The 26,104-nt window shown below is 42.0% G+C and overlaps 2 protein-coding genes across 4 annotated transcripts; one reads left to right on the top strand and one right to left on the bottom strand.

Annotated features, from left to right (window-relative positions):
- Nucleotides 1-880: 880 nt before the first annotated feature.
- stac3 (SH3 and cysteine rich domain 3) lies at nucleotides 881-7,165 on the bottom strand. The gene is made up of 13 exons (XM_035158145.2): nucleotides 6,920-7,165; nucleotides 6,224-6,264; nucleotides 5,635-5,713; nucleotides 4,869-5,022; nucleotides 4,626-4,723; nucleotides 4,399-4,459; nucleotides 3,720-3,817; nucleotides 3,480-3,546; nucleotides 3,121-3,170; nucleotides 2,548-2,630; nucleotides 2,362-2,413; nucleotides 2,103-2,240; nucleotides 881-1,534 (listed from the first exon to the last, which is right to left on the bottom strand). Exons 2-13 carry the CDS (start codon nucleotides 6,229-6,231, stop codon nucleotides 1,427-1,429), a joined length of 996 nt encoding a protein of 331 aa, XP_035014036.1. The 5' UTR covers nucleotides 6,232-6,264; nucleotides 6,920-7,165; the 3' UTR covers nucleotides 881-1,426.
- Nucleotides 7,166-7,347: 182 nt separating this feature from the next.
- Nucleotides 7,348-25,035, top strand: LOC118110424 (proline-rich protein 36). Of its 3 annotated transcripts, XM_035158139.2 has the most exons (14): nucleotides 7,348-7,740; nucleotides 9,294-9,464; nucleotides 10,393-10,610; nucleotides 11,789-11,928; nucleotides 13,155-13,257; nucleotides 13,515-13,686; nucleotides 15,241-17,673; nucleotides 17,953-18,938; nucleotides 19,270-19,378; nucleotides 19,546-19,691; nucleotides 21,048-21,821; nucleotides 22,055-22,107; nucleotides 22,340-22,406; nucleotides 23,194-25,035. In XM_035158139.2, the coding sequence occupies exons 4-14, from the start codon at nucleotides 11,813-11,815 to the stop codon at nucleotides 23,263-23,265; spliced, it is 5,031 nt and encodes a 1,676-aa protein (XP_035014030.2). In that variant the 5' UTR covers nucleotides 7,348-7,740; nucleotides 9,294-9,464; nucleotides 10,393-10,610; nucleotides 11,789-11,812; the 3' UTR covers nucleotides 23,266-25,035. The 3 variants fall into 3 exon arrangements, with proteins under 3 accessions (XP_035014030.2, XP_035014031.2, XP_035014032.2); XM_035158140.2 differs by lacking the exon at nucleotides 9,294-9,464; XM_035158141.2 differs by lacking the exons at nucleotides 7,348-7,740; nucleotides 9,294-9,464 and adding an exon at nucleotides 9,479-9,835.
- The last annotated feature ends 1,069 nt before the right edge of the window (nucleotides 25,036-26,104 follow it).

Genomic DNA, 26,104 nt, shown 5'->3' with positions numbered 1-26,104 from the left:
ATCTATCTATCTATCTATCTATCTATCTATCTATCTATCTATCTATCTATCTATCTATCTATCTATATGGATTTGCATTGCGATTTTGTCGTGTGTTTTATCCTCCGGGGCAGTAGGTGGCAGTAACCCGCCTATCAGCTGGCTGCCTATTATACTAGAAGAAAGCTAAACAAAATGTCGAGGTCCACTATGTTGCGATGAACACTGTTAACGGTCATTATAGCATCACGAACAGAGAAGGAAGAGGATGAGCTCTTCTCTGCCGCCACAACAAATCTGCGATATTTTTTTTTTATCGGTGGTGTTGTTGCCAAGGGAACGAGGCAGACGGGAGGAGAGTTTGTATCTGGAGCAGATCACACAGCTCCACGTGTAAAATCTGTTTATTCTCTTCGCTGCTCAATAGTTTTTATTTCAGTCAAGTGCCTCTCTGCCAGTGAACTCCACAGCGGAGTTCAGACAGTTCAATGAAACAAACAAAGCAGGGACACGTTTGCAATCTAAATATTTGTTGATGATCTTCGTTGTTGATGATTTGACCTGGCTGGTGTAGAACCATAGACCAGTGTGTGGAACATGTCAGACAGTTGTGAGCAGATCAAATGACAGATGAAACCTTTCCTGAGCCCTCACCGCTCAAGGCACCATCGGTTTGCCTGAATAGCTCATCTGAACCTCTTCATTTACCAAATCACCAAATGATGAGTTTTAAATACTATGATGCTTTCCAGAAATATAAAAAAAAACAAGTTTCACAGGAAGTATTTAAGTGCACTTCAGGTTTAATATTTGAAACATTTACACGTTATGCATTATCCAGTCGTATCCACAGTAAAATCATGTGAAATTCTGTTCAAACCCAGTCCAGTACAATTGTCTGCCTTTTTACATTGTTAATAGAAAGCTATGTACATGTTGAAATGGCTTTTATTTATGTAACTGTCAAGGGCAGAGAAGCAAATGGTAACAAATCATTCATTAGATCATTTTGATTAGGTCATAGATTTAATTATGATTTATTATCAGTTTCCCATTTGCTGCCTCTTATAAAACGGTATCTGCTACTCAGAGGTAGAGTTGTAAGATGTTAGAGGAACTTTCCATCACTATTGTCAAAAACATCTGAAATACATGGATGCATTTGTTAAATATCAATTGCACAACAATTCATGACTTGCTTCATGACCTCTGCAGGTTTCCCCAGCCTGTCCTCAAAGCTACTGTCAGCCGGCAGTAAATTAAAGCATTTAGCGTTTATATTTTTTAACTATTCACAACAAAACCATTACGGATCACAGCAAATACGCATCTGCAGAGCAAATTTAGATTTTTTTTCAGGTGACAGATGCAGAAAATAGCTGTAAGCCACCAGTTTGTGCTGATATTTAAAGTGTGTTGTGGCCTCTATCACTGGACATCCTGGTTTCTATGTCACAGTGATCTCCTCCAGCAGATCAGCAGGGAAGTAGCCCAGCTTGCGTCCGGTGCTGACCTTCAGGTAGCCGCCTTTCTCATCTCCTTTCTTCACCACAATCTGAAACACAGAGGTGCAGCAGTGTCGTCAGGACGAACTTCCACATGCTCTCAAAGGCTCCTAATCAGTTATACATGCACCATGCACTGTGTTTATAAGTTGATGAAGAGGGTACACTCATGTTAGCAGGTTAAACATTCATAAGACTAGAATGGCACTCAGTTGAACACATATCTCTGCCAAGACCCAACACTCCCCTTAAATTCAATCATTCTGCACCAAATGTCTCTATTACTCATAGACATCAGTGCACTAAATTTACCTGACTTTTTTCATCTAGAATAATGAATTATTCCCTGGGGATTGTAACATTTCAGTTGAAAATATTTAAGAAACACACCCCCAATCTCGCAATGTGAAAGAAAGTCACAAACAAATCCTGGAACCACTACTTTGTGCAGATCCACTTCAAAATTGAATGGATACTTCCCTGACCGATACCGTGTCCCTCCACCAAGTTTTGTGGAAATCCATTCTGTTGTTTTTGTGTAATCTTGTGTATGATCAGAATTTTTTTACATTTTGCTCAGTAAATGCAAACACTTGCACACTTTAGTGCAGCAGTTACCTGATCTTTCTTCAGTGTGATTTGTCCCATCTCTCTGTTCCCTACAAAGGAGCGAGTCACCTTGAAGACTCTCTCCGACGCACGCACTTTTATGAGGTAGTTGGTGGGGAAGTAGCCCGTCTTATCTGCCATCTTTCCCTGCAAACAGGGCGGACTTTGAGTTCATTCTCAGTACAAACTTTAAAAAACAAGAGAAAGACAGAACTGAAGCAGCAAAGATTCCGATAAAATCTTAATAAAATCAGGAAGTTTCACTTACTCTCCACCACTCTTCGTTTGAGTCATCCAGGACTGTGATCCGATCACCGGGGCTAACACACAACCACAGTTTAAACTCAACATTTAAAAAAATTCTTCCTCGCTGAAAATGATTTGATTAAGCAAATAAAAGAATAAATGCTTTTGAGTCAAAGTAGTTATGGCATTGTTTGTCTTTCAAACTTACTGGATGTCCAGGTCGTCTTTCTCAATGGCCTTAAAGCGGTAGAGAGCCAGGTAATAGTGAGATTGGGAGAATGTACCTTTACTCTGTTGATGACAAAGAACAGAGGCTGCTGTAGATTACAACTGGTTTTGATTTATAACAAAACTACAATTATCCCCCTGTTGTTGTATGCCTCCATCAACCAATGCAGTTTCTCCAGATGCATATGAGGTCATCATGACCTTTGACCCCTGACATCTAATCAGTTCATCTTTGAGTCCAAATGATATCTGGTCAAAACCTGAAGAAAATCCCTAGGGGTAGACTTGGAGCTATATTCAAGAGGCTAATAACGGCTTTTGTGAGGCCACCATGACCTTTGACCTTTTACCACACAAGTCTAATCAGTTTATCTGTGAGTCTAAGTGAACATTTGTGACAAATTTCAAGAAATTCCATCAAGGAGTTCTGGAGTCATCATGTTCGCAAGAACTGGTCGGATGGATGGACGACCTGAAAATGCTCCAAGCCACTGACTATTATGGAGGCATAAAAAGGTGCATGTAGAAATGTTGCAGCTGGTTTGGTTCTCACCTTTTCATCTGCTTTGTGTTCTCCTTTGTCCTTCTTATCATCAGGCTTCCCTGTGTGCACATCAGAGTCAACAACATAGACCTCACTGTTTTACAATACAGCCATTTAGAACCTGAGAACGACTTATTTCATATTATGGTTATTGTTTTGTATTTTGTATTATAACATCCTTGTGGAATTTATAACTTTTTAACAGTTATTCTGCATTTCTACAGCACAGCTTCAGGATTGTTTATTTTCTTACTTTATTCCATGTTAAATATGGGTTATGCACAAATGATATTCATTTTGAAAAGTTGTTACAACAAATATCTAACACTGAAAACATGTAACCATCTAACTCTATTGTTTCTTTGTACCTTCTCCCTCATCGTTCTCTTTGGGCTGTTGGTTCTCTTCTTCCTCTTCCTCCATCATCACCATCATCTAGTGGACAAAACAATGATAAAATCGGAAATGTACATGAATATTATATTCCATGTATTTATCAACACATAAAATTCAAACCTTTTCAAAATGCTTTATTTCCTTGGATACCTTGTGAATGTGAATTCATGAAAAGTGTTTGTGATCTGATTGAAGCTATATTGAGTACTCACGTTTTTCTTGTCGTTTTCATTCTTTTTACGCTCCTTATTTGCCATGATGACACCGACCCGCAGGGTGTCGAAGACGGGGTCGCTCCTGTTCGAGTTGTCTGGTTAAAGACGGAGTAATTAGTCCGATTATTAGCAGAGTGGATAATTCAATTTGATATTTTTCATGAATAAGCTATCGTCTTTCAGAAATAATTGAATTGCACAATATGATATATAAGGGCCATGGCCTGGATTTTTTGTCATGAGTCCAAGAAATGTTTGACCAGATATTTAAAAACTTTGGGTTTGTTGTTGCAATTCTATAAAAACTGTGTTCATTTTTAGAATTCAGGAAAAACAGTCGTTTATAAAGCTTCAAGACATTAGATGCACGTTATTAGATATTTCTTTTTACCATACACGTGCTTGTGTGTGGGCATATCATTCTTTTGAAACCAAGATTATTTAATCCTTCAATTAATCTGGAAACCTAAAAGTTATAAAGTCTGGAGATAAACTGGACATTAGTATTTTATTGATCAAATTAATTATTCAGTTGTTTTTCGATAAAAATAAAAAGAATCGACTTGAAGGTCAAATGTTTGTTATTGTAATTTAAACTTTCTCCATATCTCTCCACAGATTGTTAGAAAAAAATTAGGTTATGACAAAAATGTCCTTGATGTTACTACAGACTTACTTGGATCTGGTTGGTCGCTGCCGTACAGGGGGGAGCTGTAGGCCCTTCTGAAGCCAGGGGGCTACGGGAACAAAAAGAAAACATTGGGTTTGAATGTGTCCAATCAGTTTTAGTCACAAAGATCTGTCTCACGGCAGGCAAAGCAGTGGGAATATATGTGCGTTTGAGCAGCCCACTGTACTGTACTGTAGTTGTTCTTGTTTTCTAAAAAAAGGAACATGACTCACAATTTTTCCAAAGCATCTCTGGAACTCGACATATGACTGACATGAATGATGGATGTTGGTCTTGCAGTTTTTACACCTCAGAGCAAACTTGTTGTTCACTGAAAGGTAAACAAAGGAACATGTGAGGGGCTGGTCAGAAATCCAGACTCAAGCATTAAACACAAAACATTTACATCGAAAGATGTAATAGGATTTCGTTAATGTCTGCGTATGTACTATGTCGATGTAATGTCCAGTACGTACAGACTATCATTCGAGCACAGACGTCACAGAACTTGGGTTTCTTGCAGTAGTGGTCCTTGAACTTGTGCGGTTTGTCGTTGACTCTGAGAACTGGTGGAGGAGGTTCTGGTTCCTTCTCCTCCACTTCCACCTCCTCCTCATATATGAAATAGACCTGGAGATAAAGGACGTATGTTAGACAGTCATTAAAGACACAAAAACGGCACTCAGTGGAGCACTAAGGCCCAATAATCCCTTCATGAAACCACATTGAAATTCCCTAGAATCTGATTTTTATTTGAATCTGCACCAAATTTTACAAAAAAATTAAATTATTAAATTTAAATTAAATTAAATCCTGGATCCACACCTTCATTCCCTCTGTATTATTGTCAAAAGCAAACATTTGTGTGGAATAATTTTGGTCTGCAGTTTTGCCCACAAATAATATGCAGGAAAATTCCTACAGAGTGAGGACTGCCACTGGATGGTGCTTTTATTTGATGCAACCATAACTGCAGAATTTGATGTGTCCCAACATCCCTGTTTGACAAGATCAGCATTCTGTTGTTCATCACATTTATAATGCAGGTCTCGTCCTCTGCAGATCAGCCTGCAGCTTCACATTATCCCACAAGGAATAAAAGACTCTTAAGTCAGAGCTCATATTTTTCCAATTGACGCTGCACTGCGTTCCTGTCCCAGCTGGTGGCTATTTTAAACCGCTCGGGAATGGCACCGCTAACATTGGGGGGTGGCTGGGATTTGACATGGTCTTGTCACTCACAGTTTCTCCGTCCTCCTTCACTACATTGTCAGGAGCTGGAGGGTTGTCATGGATATCCAGTGAGTTTTTGTCATCCTCCCTGACACACAGACACACACACACACACACACAAAGAAAGTAAAACAGAGTGAAGAGGAAGATCAAATCAAGCAGATACTAAAGATACTAAAGTTTGTGTTAACTTGGGCTTAAACAGGGGATGTGAACATGAAAACGGAATGTGTTGAGGTTTCCTGGTTCGTTATAACAACGTCATGCAGTGACCTGATGTAGCTGACATGATTTGTGTTGGCATCAAATTGCAATTCCACCTTAAAATAGTTGTTGATCATTTATTTTGGGAGACTCCCATGGTTCATTTTCTCAAATTAACATCAAGGTGCTTTTTTATTATTGTATGTCAATATTGACAGACATGGATAATTGATTAAGATGGAGGTGCTATTGGATGATTTTGTACTTTTCTGTCTGGGCTGTTGCAACATTTAGCTCAATAACAAATTCAACAGAGTCGTGTGGGGAGGATGAGGAGGTGCAGGCAGGCAAAGTGGGGCAAGCAATGTATTTGTATCTTTCGAGGTATACTCACTGGTCCATGGTGTTAGGTGGACAATGTCAGCACTCCCTCCCCTATGAAGATATTTAGATTTCATTCATCTGTTTAGCACATTTATTCATTTTATCATTAAAGTCGATACATTTTAATTAATGTATAATTTCTTTAAATTGTGTCTTTTCCTCTATCAACTGCCACTGACCTGGACAAAAGCCACAAGCCTACACACTTCTAATCAAACACAACTGAATGAAACTGAATGTTGTGTATAGGTGTAGCCTTTACGTGACTTTCTGTCGCATACTCTTTTGTCACCATTTATCCTCTATAAAGGATGACTTTTAAAAAATGTTACACAACAGAATATTATATGATTTTTATGATGTAAACTAGTTTAGCACAATGTTGTTTAAGGCACACAGTGACACAAAGACATGTGAAGACAGATTTCAGTATGTATTCGTGTGTGACTACATAACAAAAAGGTTACATGTTGCCGTGCACCTAATGCTAATACGCACACACAAACACAAACACACACACACACACCCATTTGAATGCACTTGACAACTTGACCTCGACTATTCAGGGGTGTGTGCAATTGAATCTAATCACAGCTAAATTTGCTGCCTCTGCCAATAAAGGTAAACAAGAGCCAAAGAGTCTTTGTTAATTAAGAAAAATCTTTTTTCCCCAAAACCCCACATCACACGGAGGAGCACTACAAACCAGTTGAATAAGTCCTTCGCCTGCTGACAATGACTGGAGCCCTGTAGATCCGAGTTGGACAAACCAGCTGCGTAGGGCTCTTGGGGTTGTGTGCTAAAACTTGCACAGGCTGGACCCCTGGCCTTGTTCTCTCTGTCGTCTCTCCAGGTGATTCCCAAAGTATGATTCCCAGTTCAAGATCTGAGTATTTGTGTAGTTATCTATAATTTTGTATGTGTGTGTCTGTGTGTGTCTTTGTGATAGGCTGAGCACTCATGTGTCAAGCTGACTGCTTGCGACAGCTGGGGGCCTCGGACTGAGCGCCGATGACGAGGGGAAATCAGATACTTTCTCGCCCCTGTCTTCATTACACACACATATACTCACCTCTTTCCCCTTGTCCCACTTGTTCAGGGGGAACAGAAACACACGCAGACACACACAGACACACTAAGGCATTTACTTTGATCACTGCCTTTGTCCTTTAATCCCAGCAAGTTGGATGCACAAACTTTTATCTGAAAAAGTGCCATTTTAAATTTGTTTAAATATTGTGGTTACGTTGCACTGTCAGCAAAACAGAGCTACTAATGACAATGCTGTTATTGACCTGATTTTACACTTTAAGAAAATATCTTAAAATTTGAAAAGGTAAATAAAATGTGAGGGGGGGATTTTTCTTTTCTTTCGGAGGTTAGTGCTGTGTAGGGGGGATTTTTACTCATGACCCCTGTGTTTCTGCCCTGGCAGCTGCCCTTGTTTGTGGATTATGCAACATTATACTGTGCTCTTACATCAGACCAGGGCCTGTTGCATTCACACCTAAACCACCTCATACAGAGGTGAGTATAACTGCTGTTGTCTGTGTTAACACATCTTCAATAACACCTTTATACAAGCTGGCTTTTTCACATTTTAGAGGCTGCAGCTTGTTGTGCCGTGAAATTGTATGGCATTATGTTGACAGGTGTTTCTATTATTTCGGCCACCCCATTAATATCTATCTATCAGAGAGCAGGCTAAGTAACAGAAATACCTTAGTACACTTCAACAGCATCACAAACTGCAGCCTCCAAAATGGTACAGTTGAATCATCACCGATCTAAAACAATTTCAACCGAATGGCGCTGTGGTAGAGAACATACCTCTGTCAAGGGCCCAACAGTCTCCTTAAGTTCAATCAAACTGCACCAAATGTCACACACTCATAGATATCAGTCCTCTAAATAAGCCTGATTTTCTTCATCAAGATCTGTGTGTTATTAGTTTGGAAATTGGTGAAAATCGCAAATAAAGCCCTTTCTTGCCATTTTGAAAAAGTAAAAAAAAAAAATCCTAGATCTACTCCAAATTTGAGCAGTTTCTTCTTTGGCCAATATCCCAACCTTCCAGCAAGTTTTTCGGGAAATCATTTTGGTAGTTTTTCTGTAATTCAGCGAACAAACAAACAAATGGACAGGGGCAACAGCATAATCTCCTTGGTGGAGTAATACAAAATGAAAACTATATACTTGATCGAGATAATATTCATATTGTATGCAATACCTACCTGCCTATATATCAGTCTATATATGCATATATTTATATACATTTATTTCAATATCTCATTAAAATGATTAAAAGCCCATATACAGTTTATATCCTCATGCAATCATCCCACTGCATCTTTACTCAAGTATCTCTACCTATACAATTTCATCTGTAGGGGCAGGCGTGAACATATTCGCTGCATTTCATTTTATTGCATTCCTATATTATTTCAGTGCCTGTTCGGTTTTAAACTTTCACGTGTTCTCTCGCCTCCCTCACTTTTGGCGATCTGATACAGTAACAACATCTTATCAAATCTCGGTAAGTTTCATATGGAAGAAGCAGGGAGTGAAAGGACAGTTTGTGTGGTTTGCATTATTGCATTACAATTTAAAATACATATAGCATTATATATATATATACATATATATATATATATATATATATAGACGTTGTGTGTGTGTTAGACTTTTTTTCAGCATCCTATGTGTTTTTAAGGTGAATTTCAGTGCAGATAGCAGAGAATGAGTACAACTGTGTGAGCTGTTATTATTGTGTCATCATCATCATACTCACACACACACACACACACACACACACACACACACACACACACACACACACACACACACACACACACACACACACACACACACACACACACACACACACACACACACACACACACACACACACACACACACACACACACACAGCTCCTCCATTAGCCTGCTCCTGTCTGGAGCACTACAAAGGTCCCGGTGCATGTCGGGTACAATACTCCCTGGTCACCCAGTGCGCATGCCCGACTAAAAAAAACTCCATTATTTTTTTTTCTCGGAATCTGTACGAAAAAAAAAAACAGAGGGTAGCTGTGGATCTGGATTACACGGGTCGTTATTATGGTTGTGGGAACACCTCGGACTGGAAGACGCTTTAGGAGAGCTGGGAGCCAGGTGGCGGCCGGGTAGCGGAGCAGCAGCAGCGGGAGCGGAGCGGGACATCCTCCAGTCTTGTCGGGACTCTCCACCATCAAGTAAATTTCAGTCAGTTAGCCGTGTTAGCCTAGCCGCTGGGGCTAGCAGCGACATCCCAGGCGCAGCAAAACGAAGCGTTATTGCCCTTTGTTTTAAACCCGACCGGCAGACGCCGCGCACACGCCGAGGGCTGCTTTTGCTCGCCCGAGTGCGTGATTTGAACGGACGGATTAGTTTATTTCACGGCGATTTATTTTTAAGTATCTGTCGTTTTCAAAACACTCCGCGGCTAGTCCGTTAGCTAACCAGCTAACTCTTGATTCTCCCGCGACCCAGAAAAGCCAGGACTCCAAAACTTCGCCAGCAGGCAGAGAGAGGGGCTCGCAGGTCCCGCTAACACCGAGGCTAGCTAACGGCTGTCAGGCAGTCAGTAAGTGGAGGGAGTGAGGCCACGCATGCATTTCCCTGTGCAGCTGTACTGGGCTTTGCACGGTTCTGGTCACCGTAGCTAACACGCAAGAGTTTCGCATCGGAGTGTTTTGTGCGCCTGACAGCTGTCACGACGAACGCAGTATAAAGTGGGGTAGCCTGCTAGCCGCTATGCTAGCTGCTAGCTTTGCCTCGGAGTTGGGCAGGTACTGTTGTTGCAGAGAGCAGATATGTTCACCTGAGTTCTGCAGCTTCAAGATTTTATTTCAAGCTGCGTCCATGTTGCTAGCACGTTAGCTTCTTGGGAGGGTAGCTGCTTTATGTTGTAGCTAAAGGTCCAGCAAACTACGGGCCTATCCAAACACACCCTCCCACATGAGAGCAGCCGCAGCTCGTCCTGAACTTGTTTTCTTTTATAACACAGTGATCTCTCTGATGTGAGCACGCTGCTGCTGCCGCTGCCATGACATCATTTGCAGGAAACAGTTTCGAGCGCGAGTTATTTACCCTGCTTCACCCTGACAGATTACATAACCCACCTCCACACTTCTTCTGCAGGCGCTTCATCTTCACCCGAGCCCCTACTCTGATGTGAGCTGAACAAATACATCTGCAGGAGTCATCCTCTACAGCGCGGGGCTGCCTCACAGCCGGGGGAAAGTCCAGGCATCGAGTCAGGTTTTACTGGCAGTCTGTGCGCTTCTAACCCACCAGCATGTACCCCGGACAGTGGATCCCCTAGCCAAAACAGACCCTGGCTTCCCAAAGATGACACGGTATGTAAAAAGTGCTTTGTTTGTTTGTTTGTTTGTTTTTTACCTTAATTGACCTTAAACTAAAATCGTGTTTTCTTTTGCCATGACCACACCCAGTGATAAGTTTATTATCAGAATACGTTTAGTTTGTGCATGTTTCATGATTCTGTTAAATCGACGCAGATTTCATCATAGTGGTTTAATTTATTAATGTTTGATGTTTGACATTTACATGTGGTGTTTAAAAAGATGGATGTGGCATACAGGTTGTTTTAATCAGTTTTGATATTCCTTAGATTTCACTGCAAAGACATTCACTCATCCATTTTAAGCATCCATATGGGCTCTGAAAATAAATGTGACCTTTTTAAAGCTCTGTAAAACCTTGGATGCTATATGCAGTAGTAATGGGTCATTACACAATGTCATTGAATGACTCTATAAGACATCTTTAGACCATAACTTAAAAAAATTAACACATGAAAACATTTTAGACAATGACATTGACTTTGAAAATGAAAAAACAAGGATTTGTTCTCAACAGGGTATTTGTAAAGCCCCCACTAACATCTGGCTATTGTCTGCAATGGGAATGGATACGTGACATCGACAGTGATTGAAACATGACACCTGGGTCAACGCGCAAATTTCTTCTTAAACTTGGCAGTCTAGAAACTGACTCAACATTTTTCTGCTCAGTGTAATAGTGTGCATTAATAGTCTGGGCGTTGTCACTTAAATAGCCATGAACTTTTGTGTACATATTGTTTTTTACATCTTGGGAACAATGCACAACTGCAATTTTTTTGTCTTTTTATCGTGCAAGATGTATCACTGGCTTGACACCAAGATGAGAGAGCCTCTCAGTATTTTGGTGCATTTTTGACGTCAAACATGACTCATTAAGGGAAAAAACAGAAGGGCAAACTCCTTTACTGGCCAGGGGAAAGGAGTAATTCTTCTTTTTTTGTTTCTTTATGTGCATTTGAAGAACCCATGTACGCGATCATTTTGACGTAAAAGAGGTATAACATATCCAAACTCCGTCTATCCATCCACCATCATACTGCTTATCTTATGGGGCTCACGGCGGGGGGAGCTGCAGCCAATATATTCAAACTCTTGTCCCTTAAAGTAATTGAACTTCATTTTACGGTATTGAGTTGGAATGATCTGTTAACATTAGCTTCTTTTCCAAGGTGCTGGCACGCTGCAGCTACGAAATGATGGGAGGCAGTGAGACTGTCAGTGGGGACAAGGATGGTGTCCACGCCACTGCAATACACGTCCCCATCGGCTGGCAGAGGAGAGTGGAGGGCTGGCAGGTGATCTATGTCAGGTGTGTTGGCTCAGTTGAAAGTGTCTGCAAGCTCACTGCACATGTTTGTATATTTTCAAACTGGTCAAATACCAGAAATACACCTGAGCTGAATGAGCTTGATCTAATGTAACAGCAATTTATTTATACATAAACTATAACTTAGATTTGTGATCAGTTAAGTTATGAACGTTAACTAGCAAGCCAAGTACCCACAATATGAGATTCTTCAAATTACCGACAAAAAGAAATGACAAGGTGACATAGAGCTGAGAACACATTCACTTACGTGTACTTGGACAAAAGTTTCACTAAATTGGTGGTCAAAGGTCAAGGTCAATGTGACGTCACAAAACCTGTTTTGGGCCGCAGCTCAATAATGAATATGCTGTGATAAAACACACTGAACACATTTTATTTTTCTGGACAGACATGGATTTAAAATTAGGGCTGCATGATATATCGAAAATCTATCGTCATCGCGATATCAACCTGTGAGATAGACGTATATCGCTAAAACAGCAATAAATGGTGTTTCATGCTCCATGCATTCACGCTCTGTGTTAATATATATTGCCAATCAACTGGAGCCCTGCTTGTTCATTGCCGGAACAAGAGAATTGTGTGTGTGTGTGTGTGTGTGTGTGTGTGTGTGTGTGTGTGCTGACTCTGACTCGCTAAAGTTTCTTTGTTTGTCGCCACAGTATCAACACTGACAATCAGATAATGATTAGTATTAATGAGTTAGGGCTGGGCTGTGCGCCTTCTCCCGGCCATAGAGCTGTCCGTGATCTCTGCGTCCGTAGCCAGGGACAGTTTATGTTTATTTATCGCAAGTCATATCGTCATCGCGATATTAAACAACGTTATTGCATGTTTTCCTAATATCGTGCAGCCCTAATATAAATGGCAATTTATCAAATCATCACATTTAATTCATTCTAAATGTTTTGGGTCTTTATTACAGAAACCTTACCTCTTTTCGATGAAGATTTGCCACGTGGGGATTTTTTCCTGCAATTTTCTGTAGTTTTTTCTTTTTCTTTTTTCAGTTCCAAAAACATACAGTAGGGGAACTTTTTAGAGAGGCACTTAAAACACAACATTTTTAATTAATGGGCAGATTCTGGTGTGTGCTCAGGTCTGCTACTTAAAACTTTGCTGTGCCTTGAACTTGTCTTTGTTCATTTACTTTTCTGTTTACTTTGAGTTTGCTGTTACTAATTATTGCTGCCTTCTTCGTGTAGTCCCAGTGGCACTGCCTTGTCCTCTCTGGATGAGGTCAAGACCTATCTGTTGACTGATGGCACCTGCAAATGTGGTCTGGAGTGTCCACTCATCATCCATAAGGTAAGCTTGTAGTATAAAAGTTATAAAGTTGTATGTGTGTGATAACGTAGGAGCCACTCTTGCTCTTTGAATTCAGTTTAAAGCACTACTACTGTCATATCCACAAATTATCAGTGTGCACTTACTCGTACAAATATTGAAATAACCTAGTGATTACCTTTTAACCTCTTCAAAATCAACTGACCAGTATGTAATAAACATCAGGCAGAGTTCTCTCTGAATTCCTCCTAATGCTCTTTTAATCTGGTATCCTGCAGGTTTTCAACTTCACTGTGGGAGTGAAGGTAAAACAGCACAGCCAGCCTTTAGGCAAAACAGAGCAGGACATGACCAAACTGTGTAACCACCGCAGGAAAGTGGTAGCCATGGCTGCTCTGTGTCGCAGTATGCAGGCCTCCCAGCTGCCCTTCAACAACCTTCATCATGCAGGTAAATCTTGAAGCATTGAGACACACTTCAGAGGAGACACACTGAACCTTTATATCAAACATTGTTGAATAAAATAATAAACAAATCGATGCAAATAACTTTTCTATACGAATTACTACACATTTACTAAACAGATGCTGATCAGAATCACTTAGTAAGTTATAGTTTTTATTTTGCTGTGGATGGAGACTCTCAGTCTACCAGATTTTAATAAAACCTGCACTTTTTTCTATCAAAACTGTCTATGGTGGAGTTGAGTGTGTTGTATGCACATTAGTAACCTTACATCAATGGTTACATGTACAGTTATACGATTTTTGTACGTATTACTCTTGCAACATTTACACCTGCTGTCCACAGAAATAGTCACCATTCACTTCCTGATTAAGTCTTTTCAGTCAAGACTGTCCCCAGGGGTAAAGTTAAAGCAAAGTGAATAACTTTATACAAATTTTCCCTTATCCAAATCAGTTTTGTAAGCATTAACTCCACCACTTCTCTGAAGTCAGTGTTGGAGCCGTTAGCCACTCAGAACTGACACAACTCTTATTCAAATAGCAGTATTGTTAATGTAAGTCCAGTATTTATTTGCTCAGATGAATTGTTGGGAAATTAACAAATACATTTTCATCACAGGCTGTTACACGTGGGTTTAAAAGGGTGTGAATTCTTTGATTGAGTGAAAATATTTGGATTACAAAATGTCACCAATTACTGCAAACTGGTAAAGTGTTTTTGAGTTCAGTGTGTTTAGAGCTCTATACATGACACATTTTAACATCACACAGACATCCACCAATATAACAATAATTATATTTAAACAGCAAACCTCATTACCATGTATAATTGAGGTACGCAGTTATGTATCCAAAAGGTCCTCCTGCCTAGTAGCTGCTGATCCAAGCTTTTTCTGTGTTATTCATGCTTTTAAGTGCCTGTATTTGTGCTTATATTGGGTATAATAAATTCCCCCCATTCCCTTTTTCCCTCCTTGGTAAGCTGTCATTGTTTTTAGAGTTGGCATGTTCTTACCATGTCTACATGATTTATCTCAGTGTACTCTGGCATCCTTCCCATCCTCCAAAGACATACAGATTGGGGTTAGATTAATTGGAGACTCAAATTTGTCTGTAGGTGTGAATGTGAATTGTTGTTTGTCTCTGTATGTTTGCCTTCCAATAAGCTTGTGACCTGTCCAGGGTTAATCCTGTCTCTTGCCGAATGTCAGCGGGGATTGGCTCCAGTCCCCGTCTACGCAACACTTGATGGATAAATGGTTTAGATAATGGAAGGATGGATGATTTTCTACATCTCCTCTGTCCACAGACCTTAATTTTTCAAAATCTACTGGTTGACAAAAGTTAGTGGTTGTGCTTGGTTGTATTTCTGAAGCATCTTGCACACCAATTACCGCATTAAAGATGAAACATCAGGATGCTCTTTCCAAACACTCACTCACAGAATATTCATACACAGTAATTAGCCCAGAAGAGTATTTATAATGGATGAGAAAAGGAAATAACAAGCCTTTCCTTTGTGTGTCTTCACTTTCAGAGGTGAGCAGTCGAGTGGACAGTCGCGATCTTAATGGAATACTCGTGGAGAGGGAAGAAGAGGACCGAAGCCTTTACCATCCCAAACTCCATCCAGTCCCTGCTCGACCCCACAACAATTTCCACTCAAATCCCTGTGCCAGCCCTAAATCCTCCCACCAGTTTATTTACCCATATAATGGGTCCTCCACTATCCTCCACACAGGCACAAACCCTCATCATCCCTTAGATACCCTGAGAAGGCTTCACCATCCTCCTTCTCTCCCTGCACCTTCCACCTCTTCCTCCACCTCCACATTCCCCTCTTACAGCGCTGCTCAGAGGTCAACCCGCACACCCACACCTCAGAATGTCAGCCAAGGTCAAAGAACACCCAAAACTCCAGAGACCCCTAGTTCTCCTCTACTCGGGTCGCTCTCTTCACCTCCTCCCTCCTCCCCTAAGAACCTTGGTGGAGGAGGAAGAGGAGGACAGACCAACGCTCATCATCCTCATGGTGTCATCATGGGGGGCTCCACCCCCTCTCCGTCTCCCTCCCTCTCTCCCTCTATTCATAACATAAACTGTGTTTCTCCTCACCAGCGGACACGACACCCTTCTGCGTCTCCCTCCCCTATCTCTGAGCAGGGCGGAGGCACTACAGCAGCAGCAGAAGGAGGAGGGCAGATGGGAAGTAACTTGTCTCAGAGGAGGAAATCCACCTCTTCCTCTCCACTCTCCCCTCTCCCTGGTGGCTCCCCAAACCCCAGCCCCCATTTCCCCAAGTACAAGCTGGAAGATATCTTGGAGCAGTTTAAGAACTCAGGCAACAGCAGCACTAATAACCACCACCTCCTAAACCCTAATAACCCCTCCTTACTGACCAACCAAAGCGGTAGCAACCTTCATGCTTGCTCCTCGAAGCCTTCTAAGAGTATCATGAGTCAGACTTCCAGCTCGGGACCACCAGGTTTTGGGTTAAGCTCTGCAGGCCCCTCTAGTTTACCTCTGGGGGCATTTTTGAACCACCACCACAGCCATCAGGGCAAAATGCCACACCCAGCTTCTTTCCCTGCAAGTAACTTGCTCTCTGCAGCTGCCAAGGCTCAGCTGGCAAACCAGATAACCCAGGGCCAGAGCTCAAATGTGGCCAGCAACGCAGGGAGCTTGAACTCTTCTCTGGACATCTTGAAAGAGGCACAGCAGCAGCAGTCGTCAAAGGTAACTAACAGCACTTTACATAACAGCCACCCTCCCTCCTCCACCGCTTCTAGGTCTCCCCATCCCTCCCTTGCAGCAGCCTCTGCCATCCTCTTTCCTCCGTGCCACTCTCTGGCTCAGTCCCTGGCTTCCTCTCTGCCCCACCTGCCTCCCACCACAGAGCGCAATGCATCGCACAGGAAGAGGCAACGGCGATCTCAGACAGTGCTCAGCATGCTAAGAGACACTCAGCAGCTGGCTAATGGGCCACAGAAGATGCCACCAGGAGAAGCTGCTTCTGCCACAGTTATCAACCTTTCCTCGTCTTCCTCCCCTTCCTCCTTGCACTCCTCCTCCTCTACCTCAACTGTGCAGAACCAGAATGCTATCATGGATACCCACCATCATCATCTCCTCCCCGGGCAGATAACCAGGCTCCCTGTTCCTCGACAGACCGCACACCTTCCCAGGCCTCCACGACAAAACGAGCCTCTGGATTTCACTACAGGCCTGACGCCCACACCCCTTGGCTTGGATCCTCCAACCCAGCCTCTGTCTGCTCTGTTGCACCTACTCAGTGTGCAGAATTCACAGACCACAACTACAGTCTCTAACTCCTCTTCTGCTCAGCCAGGATCTATGTCTATTGAAGGAGTTGGTCACACTAATAGACAGAGCCCGAGACTGTCACCCTCTTCTCCTGCTCCTCATTCTAACATCAGGCATTCACAGTCCCCCTCCCAAAGTAATGACACTACTTCTCTGCAGCTCTCTCCTCCTCCCACTTCCTCTCAGTTCAGATCAGCACAGTCTCATTCATACCTACATTCAACAAAATCAAGTCCCCTACAGAGACATTTTCTTTCTTCAACACTGCTGCCCAACTCAAATGTAGCTTTACGCAACAGCAACAGCCCATCTCTGCGTACGTGCCCAACTCCCTCTGACAAGACTCAACCAACTGAGAGTCACATTCCTACAACAGACTCAGTTTCCCAGGCACCTTTGCAGGAAGCCTCACCAGGGGGCACCGTGGGAATGGAGATGAGTAGTAGCAGCACATCAACATCAATGGACCTTAGTCACTCTCATGGTTGTGTTTCTATGGCAATATCCACCTCCCCGAAGCCTCTCGATCTTAGCAACCATGTCCTGGCCCTTCTCGCAGCCTCCTCCACGGCTCCACAAGGGGAGGGCAGCTCCTCTGACCGTACCAGTGATGTTGAGATGTCTTCCCAAGGAAATCGTGCTACAGGTTAGGATATTCTTTATTCTGCAGTATATTGCTCCTGTAAATGAAATATAAGTTTTTAAAGCATATAGAAGTTAAATGGTTGTTAAAGATTTGCAGCATACTGAAAATATACCTAAATGGAGACCAAAAATCTGTCATAAATATTTATCTTACAACTTTGATAAATACAAGGTTTGTGTTTGGCTATATGGCCTCCACAGTTAAATCCTGTATTAAAAATGGTTGGTTGTTTGAATCAGCCTGGGAAAAGATGATTGATCCATGTCATTTCTTTTGCAGGGCCAGAGGAGCCTGGATGTGCGGACCCAAAGGTCTCCACAGTAACCAAACCTCCAGCAGCCGTCAGCCCTGGGCCTGTATTCTCCACTCGTCTTGGGGATAATAACAATCCCCCTACCCCTTCAGCCATGGCAGACTCGACCAGCACCTTACCTCTGGCAGAGGCCTTTCCCTTCATGAACCAAGAGCAGCTGCTTCAACTGCTGTCATCCACAGGAGGATTACCATCCCTCCTGGACCCTACAGTCCTTGCTTCATTGCCCCTAGGGGGGATGTGGTTGGGAGGACAACATGCCCAGATGCCCCCTGCCAATGCTACACTACAAACACCGGAGCAACAGCAGTTACTGATACAACAACAACAAGAGACACAGCAGCAACACCAGGATCAACAACAGAAGCAACAGCAATTAAACAATCCCCTGTTTCCCTTGTTGCCCTTGTTGAGTGGTACCCAAGGGGAGTTGCCTCTGAACCTTTTGGGCTTATTGAACCCCCTCCCACCCCCAGCCTCTACCCCTACCACAGGACAGGAAGCTGATTTTGGGCTAACAGAAAAGACCAACCTTCAGGCTCTGCTCATGGCCTCATTGTTGCTCGGGCAACAGCAGGCACCATTGATACCTCTGTCTGGGCTGGGTCATTTGAGCCAGGTCAGTTTGGAAGTTCCTCTTCAGCATCCACACCAAACCACATTGGAGGGCCTCACCCTGGATAAAGTCTCTGGCCTCCTTGATCCATCTACCCTACCGGGCCCGGGGCTCTTGGAGGTCGCCCAGGGCCTTCTGCCCATCCCTCCAGGAGCTGAGGGCCTTATCCAAGCCCTGCAGTCTTTGCTCCTCCCTGCCACTCTTCCTTCTTCCCCTGCAGCCTTCCTGCCCCTCAGCCCTGCCTTGCTCTCCGCTGCCCTGAGCTCTGCTGAGCTCCACCCGCCTCCCCACACCCAGTTAGCTCCTGCACAGCTATCCCAACATACCCAACCTCAGGTAGGCTCCCCTGTCTCCTATAACTCTTTCCTTGGAGCTCCTAGTTTCCCTTAAAACACCTGTGAGCTACTTCCCTTCCCTGCTCCATTTTTTCTGCTGTAGTTGCTCTTTTCCTCTAAACGCAGAAAATTCCTTCACATCTGAAAAATGTTTTTTCTAAAATACATTTAAATGAAGTCCTCATCAAACAACATTGTTTTTTGTGGTTGTTGAATTGAGTTGTGAATGCACTTATTTCTGGAAACCTGTCCCGGTCTCTACCTTTTTTTTTATCGTTTTTTTGGGAGGCCTGAAACTGAAATCTTCTCCTGTCCTCTACTCAACTCTCCAGGTATCTACTGATGCTGGTGTTGACACCCTCATACCCCTGTCTCTCCAAGGCAAGGACAACTCCATCCTCCAACAGTTACTTCCCAGTTTGCTTAACCCAGCTGTATTAGGTGAGTTGTGCCCACCCTTAAGTAACACTTACTTCTCAAGATTAAATTCAGTGTGTTAGGAATGACTTATATATGACCTGTTCTCTATATAAAAACATGGAACACTGCAGGCTCTTTGTAGTAGTATGAGATTATATCACTGTACCTATGAAATGTGTCTTCGGTAGGAGATCTCTCTGGCATCGCGGGCCTTCACAACATGGTCGGGATTGGAGCAGGTTCCATCCTCCTGCCCTCAGTCCAAACCTCTGCTTTGGGTATGCCTCTGCTGCAGGGTCCTGATGGGGCCATCAACTTGCTCAACAACATACAGGTAGGAAGCTGGTGGATTAAGTGTATATGGAGGCTACTGCCTGAACAGGGATTTTATTGTGGATGTATGCTTTTAGAATATTCAATGATGCTGTGAATTTTTAAACTGATACTTAAGATCAAGATCTGGACAGATGACTCCAACTCTCATTAAAACTGAGCAGTTTACAAAATAGAAAAGTGGCAGCGGTATGGACTGTAACTTGCACTTTAAAACGCTAAATGTTGCCAGTGGCAAGTCTTATCGGCCTTTCCTGTTAAGTGTGTGTGTGTGTGTGTGTGTGTGTGTGTGTGTGTGTGTGTGTGTGTGTGTGTGTGTGTGTGTGTGTGTGTGTGTGTGTGTGTGTGTGTGTGTGTGTGTGTGTGTGTGTGTGTGTGTGTGTGTGTGTGTGTGTGTGTGATCTGCCCCTCTTTCCCAAGACATTAATTAACAATGCTAACGATTCAACAAAATTCAAATAGCTGCAGGCCAACACAGCCACTCACATCAAAACTTAATTAACACATTTCATTGTATTTCCTCAACAAACTGGCTTTAATTGTTTATTTTTTTAATATAATTTTTGTTTTAGATTCTATGATTTCTTTGTTGAGATATTTCCATAAACTGATTCCTTTCACTGTTATGTGACATTCCATCAATTAGCTTCTGTATCTCAGTTTTTTAAAGATCTCTGTTCCTTATAATAGCTTCCTCTTTTTTCAAATCTTTCTGGATGTTGGTAGGCAAAGTTGTCTTGGGAGCTTTATACATAATTTGCAGAATACTGTAAACTCTATGTAAACTCTATATCGACTTCTACTGATGACTCTTTTTTGTAAAATGAAAACTGAATGGGTATATGTTTTGCTAGCACTTCCCCCAAACTTCAACACAGTAGGTCAGATATGGAACGATCATTGATTGATCTTGCTTGAGTAAAGAACCTTCACTATGTAACACCTCTGTATAAGTGCTGTGTATTTTTCGGTCCAGCAACTTGAGGAGAGTGAGATGTCGTCACTCTAGTGGATTGCATCACATCTGCTTTAATTGTATCAATTATTTATTGTTAGAAACCAAATAGCTTTAAACCAGGTCCTGGTTAGTTTGTAGTTTTGTTAGAAAATGTGTAAATATATTACTTTACATCTGGTATTTCAATGTGTAAGGCACCTATTTAACATTTAGGCAAATTAGACAAGTATCGGATCCAGTAGACATTGTCTGTGGCTTACGACAGTATTTGTACAGTATACTGCATATGCCAAAGAATGTTGATAATTTGCTTTTCAATTGTTTTCCATTTGTGTCCTTAAAATGTTTTTGGAAAGTTTGACTGTCTGATTGAACTTTTTTTTTCTTTCTTTTCTGCAGCTAAACCTTGCATCACACTCAGAAGGAGAGAAGCCAGTCTCAATGCAGGAAACACAAAGCCCTGCTCCGCAGGAAGACATTCCAGCCAATCAGGTTGCCCCTGATGTGGTCCACAGTCCTGCTCCAGCTCCGCCATCAGCTCCTGCCCTTGCCCATGACCCCACGCCACCCCCCCAGCGAGAATCTGAGGGAAGGTCTGTTATTGATCCTTACACCTCTTTCATGGACACAATTTATACCTCCTTCCTTCAAGTCAGTGCTAAAGAGCAGGAAGATGGGGCCCACTTGGGGCCATCTGACCCCACTTCACCCTTCTGTGCCTTACCGCCGGTTTCTTTCCCAGTGGAGCACCATACCCCATCCACCCCTGTCCCAACTCTGCCGCAGGCAAGTGCCCCAATCTCCCTAAGTCCTCGTAGGGCTTGCTCCCTCCGTAACCCAGACCTTTCCCGACTCAGCCTGGAAGCAGCAGCCCATTCCCCTGCTCAGGGGACACCCAAACCCAGTGAGGACGGGTCTACGTCACCCTTGCACAGGAAGCCAGTCATAGTAGAGGGACATACCCACCCAGAGCCTCCTATGCCACCCATATACTTGGAGGAGGCTAAGACGGACTGTCATGGGCCTGCTGCAGCTGCGTGCCCTTTCGTGGAGGCAGGTGGGGATAGGCAGGGTCGTATTCCCCATTCAGGGTACCTCAGTCCCATGGATGGATGCAGTGTGAGGCCCAGCGAGGAGACAGCTGGGACATTGCTGCACACTGAACAGGGGAGGGTGAGTGTCACGTTCCTCTGTTTTCTTTCAGCTCAGGCACAATTTCATATCACAAATTGGGACTGAAGCATCATCCTGCTGAGACAACAGGATTTGGATGTTTGTATCAACCTCAGAGTGTAAAAATAGATGAATTAGTATTGTAATGAACTTGAGAGGCTGCATTTTATATCAGTGATGGATGCTTTCACTATTGGGTTTTTGTAATGGGATTTCTGTTTTCACCTTCTAAGGATCAAGCAGGAACAGTGGGCGGAGCCAGAAGAGGAAGGAAAAGGAAACAAACGTAAGTTGTCTTTTTAATTGTTCATTTCTTAGACATGTAGACAGTGGAATAATCTGAATACATTTATTTTCAGTAGAAATCTGAGATGGACTCACTGAGCAAACACTGTAATCTTTAGTACTTTAGACAATATTTTAGTTTTGCTTATGATTCATTACAACTGTCTTATCAAGCATATTTGGCTTTATCATCCTGTAGTGAGTACTAATGTGTTTCTTACTTTGTTTGTTAGGCTACAGAACGTGTTGGAGGACTTCAGAGACATGGATGCAACAGCACTAGAGGAAACCAAGGCTACAGTAAGAGCCAGCTCCCCCTCCGTGCCTCACAGATCTATCAGTTTAATTATCAGCAGTGCTGGTTGCCGATTAGCTTTCAAACCTCCAGTTTAAAAAAATCGCAATTTGAGAAAATGTAGGATAAGATGATCTGCTTTTGAAGTTATTTTTATTCTTTCCTGCGTAACAGTACAACTAAACCAGCTCGTGGTGCTCTGAAATAAGATGGTACTAGAACCTCTGTGTAAAATACACAGGTGACAATGGAATTAGATAGCTGATGAAAGACTATTTCCTTCATCCAGGTTTGATCAACCGTTTGTTTTAAGGTTATTTATTATATATATATATATATATATATATAAGAATTTCCTGCCCTGGTCCACCCAGTTATATACTGACGGTTAAGCATTTCAATTTTGTTGATGTAGGACCCCAAACCCCCATATTTTAAAGATTGCTCTTCCATTTTAAAACATAACCAGGTGCCCATGTTGTCCGTGAGCTACTGTAAAGCTTGTCATTATAAATATATTGTAACTGTAATTATCTTTGACCCTTTTCTCTAACTAATTTGATGCATTAGATCATGGAAAAACCCGAAAAGTTCTTTAAGAAGGTGTGCGAATCCTGAAATCCCTGTAATGCTCTATTTGCATGTTCGGCCTCTGCTTCTGATATCAGACAATGACAACAAACTCTTTATAAACACGGGAAAGAGAGGCTCATATATGTCTAGATCAGCAGCTTTGTGAGGAGATAAGCCTGACTGACTGTACTCTCTCTCTCTCTCTCTCTCTTGTTCCAGACAGCACTGCTGAAGCCTGAGAGGTCGGTCCGCGGCAGGAGGCGGCGAGGCGCCAGGTCTCAGAGACAGTGATTGGTGGAGGGAGCTGTCAGTCAGAGCTGTGTGCAGCAATCATAGGCAGCCCTCTATCCCCCCTCCATTTCTCCACCACCATCATCACCACTGTTTAGCCCTTTTTCTTATTAATTCAACTGCACTAATATGTCGTTGTCATGTCAACCATTGTTATGGCAACCACTATGAAAAACGCATAGGAGAGAGATCTAGTCTGAAAATTAATTTATAAAAAAGTCCCAAAAAAATTGAAGAGAGAGTTTGTGGATACTTTTTCACTTAGGTCTTCTCTTAGGTCTAGTTCACAAAATAATGGTTGCTTGACATTGTGATCAGAGATCTGTTAATTATGGTTGGTGTTAGATTTATGTCAGTGAGAAAATACAAAAAATAACAAACAAGTACTGTTTTCTTCTCATCAGTGTGTAACTGTGAGTCAGGATAAAGCCCATCTACTTGAACGATGCTCTCTGTTGAAAGTGTGTGTGTGCACATGTGTGGAAGTGTGTGTGTCTTTTTATGTGTCTTGAGTGTGTGTTGGACAACAGTGCTATTGCTGAGCCCCTCGCTGTCCAATCATGAGTTGAATTCTCACACACAAGACCCAGTTCGTTAGTGAGGTAAAGAAATGCACAGCAGTTGTATTTCAAAGAATTCATGAAGAAAGAAAGAAAGAAAGGTGCTGGAAGAATATGAGAAGAACCAGAGTTTTTTGTTTTCCTTCCTCAGGATGAAATAACCTTTGTATGGGCTAAGCCAAGGAAATAATGTGGTTCACTATCAGGTTTCAAGTTTACATCGGCCACTTGTCACATGTTGTTTTTCTAATCCTGATTCCACATCTTGTCAAGATTTCCCATAATGGTTTATATATCACTAATAATCTTATGAACTGAGAAAATGTTAATTCTAAATTTGAGTTTTTTTGTACAACTGTTTGAATCATGTCATAACACATTAATTTCCCCCCTAAAGAGCAGGGAACAAGTGACTGACAACACCTACAGGTTTTGAAGTTTGCAAGGTCCACAACTGAATCTGGAACAATTCAGAAAAAACTTTGAGCACCATTTACTTCACTTTTGTAACCCACTTAAATTTCACATGCTGCGTTACTTGTTGCTGTGAAGAAATACTTGTGGCTGTGGTGTGATGGAGACTATGTAATTATCTGTTGACTTAACACTCACCCAAAACTTTCACCCCCAGCCACGAGATACATGTGTGGAGAGAAAAAAAGAAGGATTTGATTTTGAAACTGAACATGAGCTCAGTTTATAGAAAGAACAGTATGTCTTTGGAGTGTATGAATGAATGGCTGGAAAACGTAAGGCGCAGAGAGTGATAATGTCCTACGTGGATCTGTTGAGTCCGTGTGTTACTGTGGATTTGGAGTAATATCCTCCCTCTGTCTCATGTCACTGTTTGAGCTCTCCTCCACACACTGCCCCGCCCCAAGAGTACTGGCATCACTAGCTGTATTTAAAAAAATAAATAAAAAAAGAATAAAGAAAAGTGAAAAAGAAAGCAGATTATGCAATTTCTACACTTGGAGATTTGTACATATGTACAGTTAATGTGTTTTATTTTGATTTTATATTGTTAGAGAAAGAGACGAGAGAAAACAATGAATTGTGAATTTTTCTGGGAATTGTAATTAAGTATTTTTCTCATTCTACCCCTTTGCTTTCAATACTTATGTTTAAAAAGACGATTAAATTGTGGACTGTAGCTTTCTTTTTTATATGGGAGTCTTTTTTTATTTAATATTAAACTATTTACAGAAAATGTATCTTGTGTTGACGTCTGTTCAGAAAAGGATGTGAGCAGCTTTATGATGCAGTTTATTTTGTATTTATCTGAATTTGCCTCTAACTTGAACTTTGTTGAATATGCATCATATTGATAAGATTGTTTACTGTTGGGACAAAATATATGAAGAAATCAGTTTGTAGTAATTGACAGCTTGGAGCAAATAAGAGTCAGTCATACACTCTTTAAAATAATCATAAAATTTTACAGGTATTACAGATCAAGAAAAGTTCCTCAGAAAGTCAACTCTGCATTTCCAAGCCCAACAGACTTAAAACAAAAGTAAAATCGGATAAGAATACATATACAGAATAGAAAATAATAAAAAATGTTGAACATCCTAATTAATTGAGACTTAAAATATTTTACATTAACACAAAATCAAGGCTTGAATAATTCATGGATCTTGATGGGGGAGCTATAGGTGCTCTATTGAGTAACATTCTATATTTTCTGTTTATTTGTCATCAGTTTATCAGCCTTGGGCTAAAGCACTTTTCAAGGAACCCAAAGACACTTTACATATATGAAGAATGACACTAAAGATAAAACATAACATCATTAGAGTCCATGAAGATCCTTCAGTTGTGTCTCTCTGAGGTTTCTTCCCGTTAAAAGTTTTCCCCTTATTTAGTCGAGGGATAAGGACAGAGGATGTCGCACCTTGTTAAGCCCTATGAAACAAATTGTGATTTGTGAATATGGGCTACATAAACAAAATTGAATTGATTGATCAGACTCAGTGATGCTGTTGTACCGTGAGGCCTTAACTCGTTTTTCAATCAAAAGTCCTCTCTGCCCTCCCATGGCGGTGTCTTGTGTCTGTGAGGACACACAGTCAGGCGCTGGAGAGGGGCCAGAGAATGTATGAACGAGTGGTTGCATCACGCAAACTAATCAAGTCATCCTTCACCTCTCTGCTCGGATGTGACGCTGTGGTTTCCGCCAGCCCGTGGGAAGGAGGAGGGAGGGATGCTGAGCTGTGATGCTGATGCTGTGGGTACCACTTTAACGAGACGGATGCAGACCACGCCCTTTCTCGACC

The sequence above is a fragment of the Hippoglossus stenolepis genome, chromosome 6, assembly GCF_022539355.2.
Source record: "Hippoglossus stenolepis isolate QCI-W04-F060 chromosome 6, HSTE1.2, whole genome shotgun sequence".
NCBI classification, from domain to species: domain Eukaryota; kingdom Metazoa; phylum Chordata; class Actinopteri; order Pleuronectiformes; family Pleuronectidae; genus Hippoglossus; species Hippoglossus stenolepis.
This window is presented reverse-complemented; position numbering and strand designations above follow the sequence as displayed.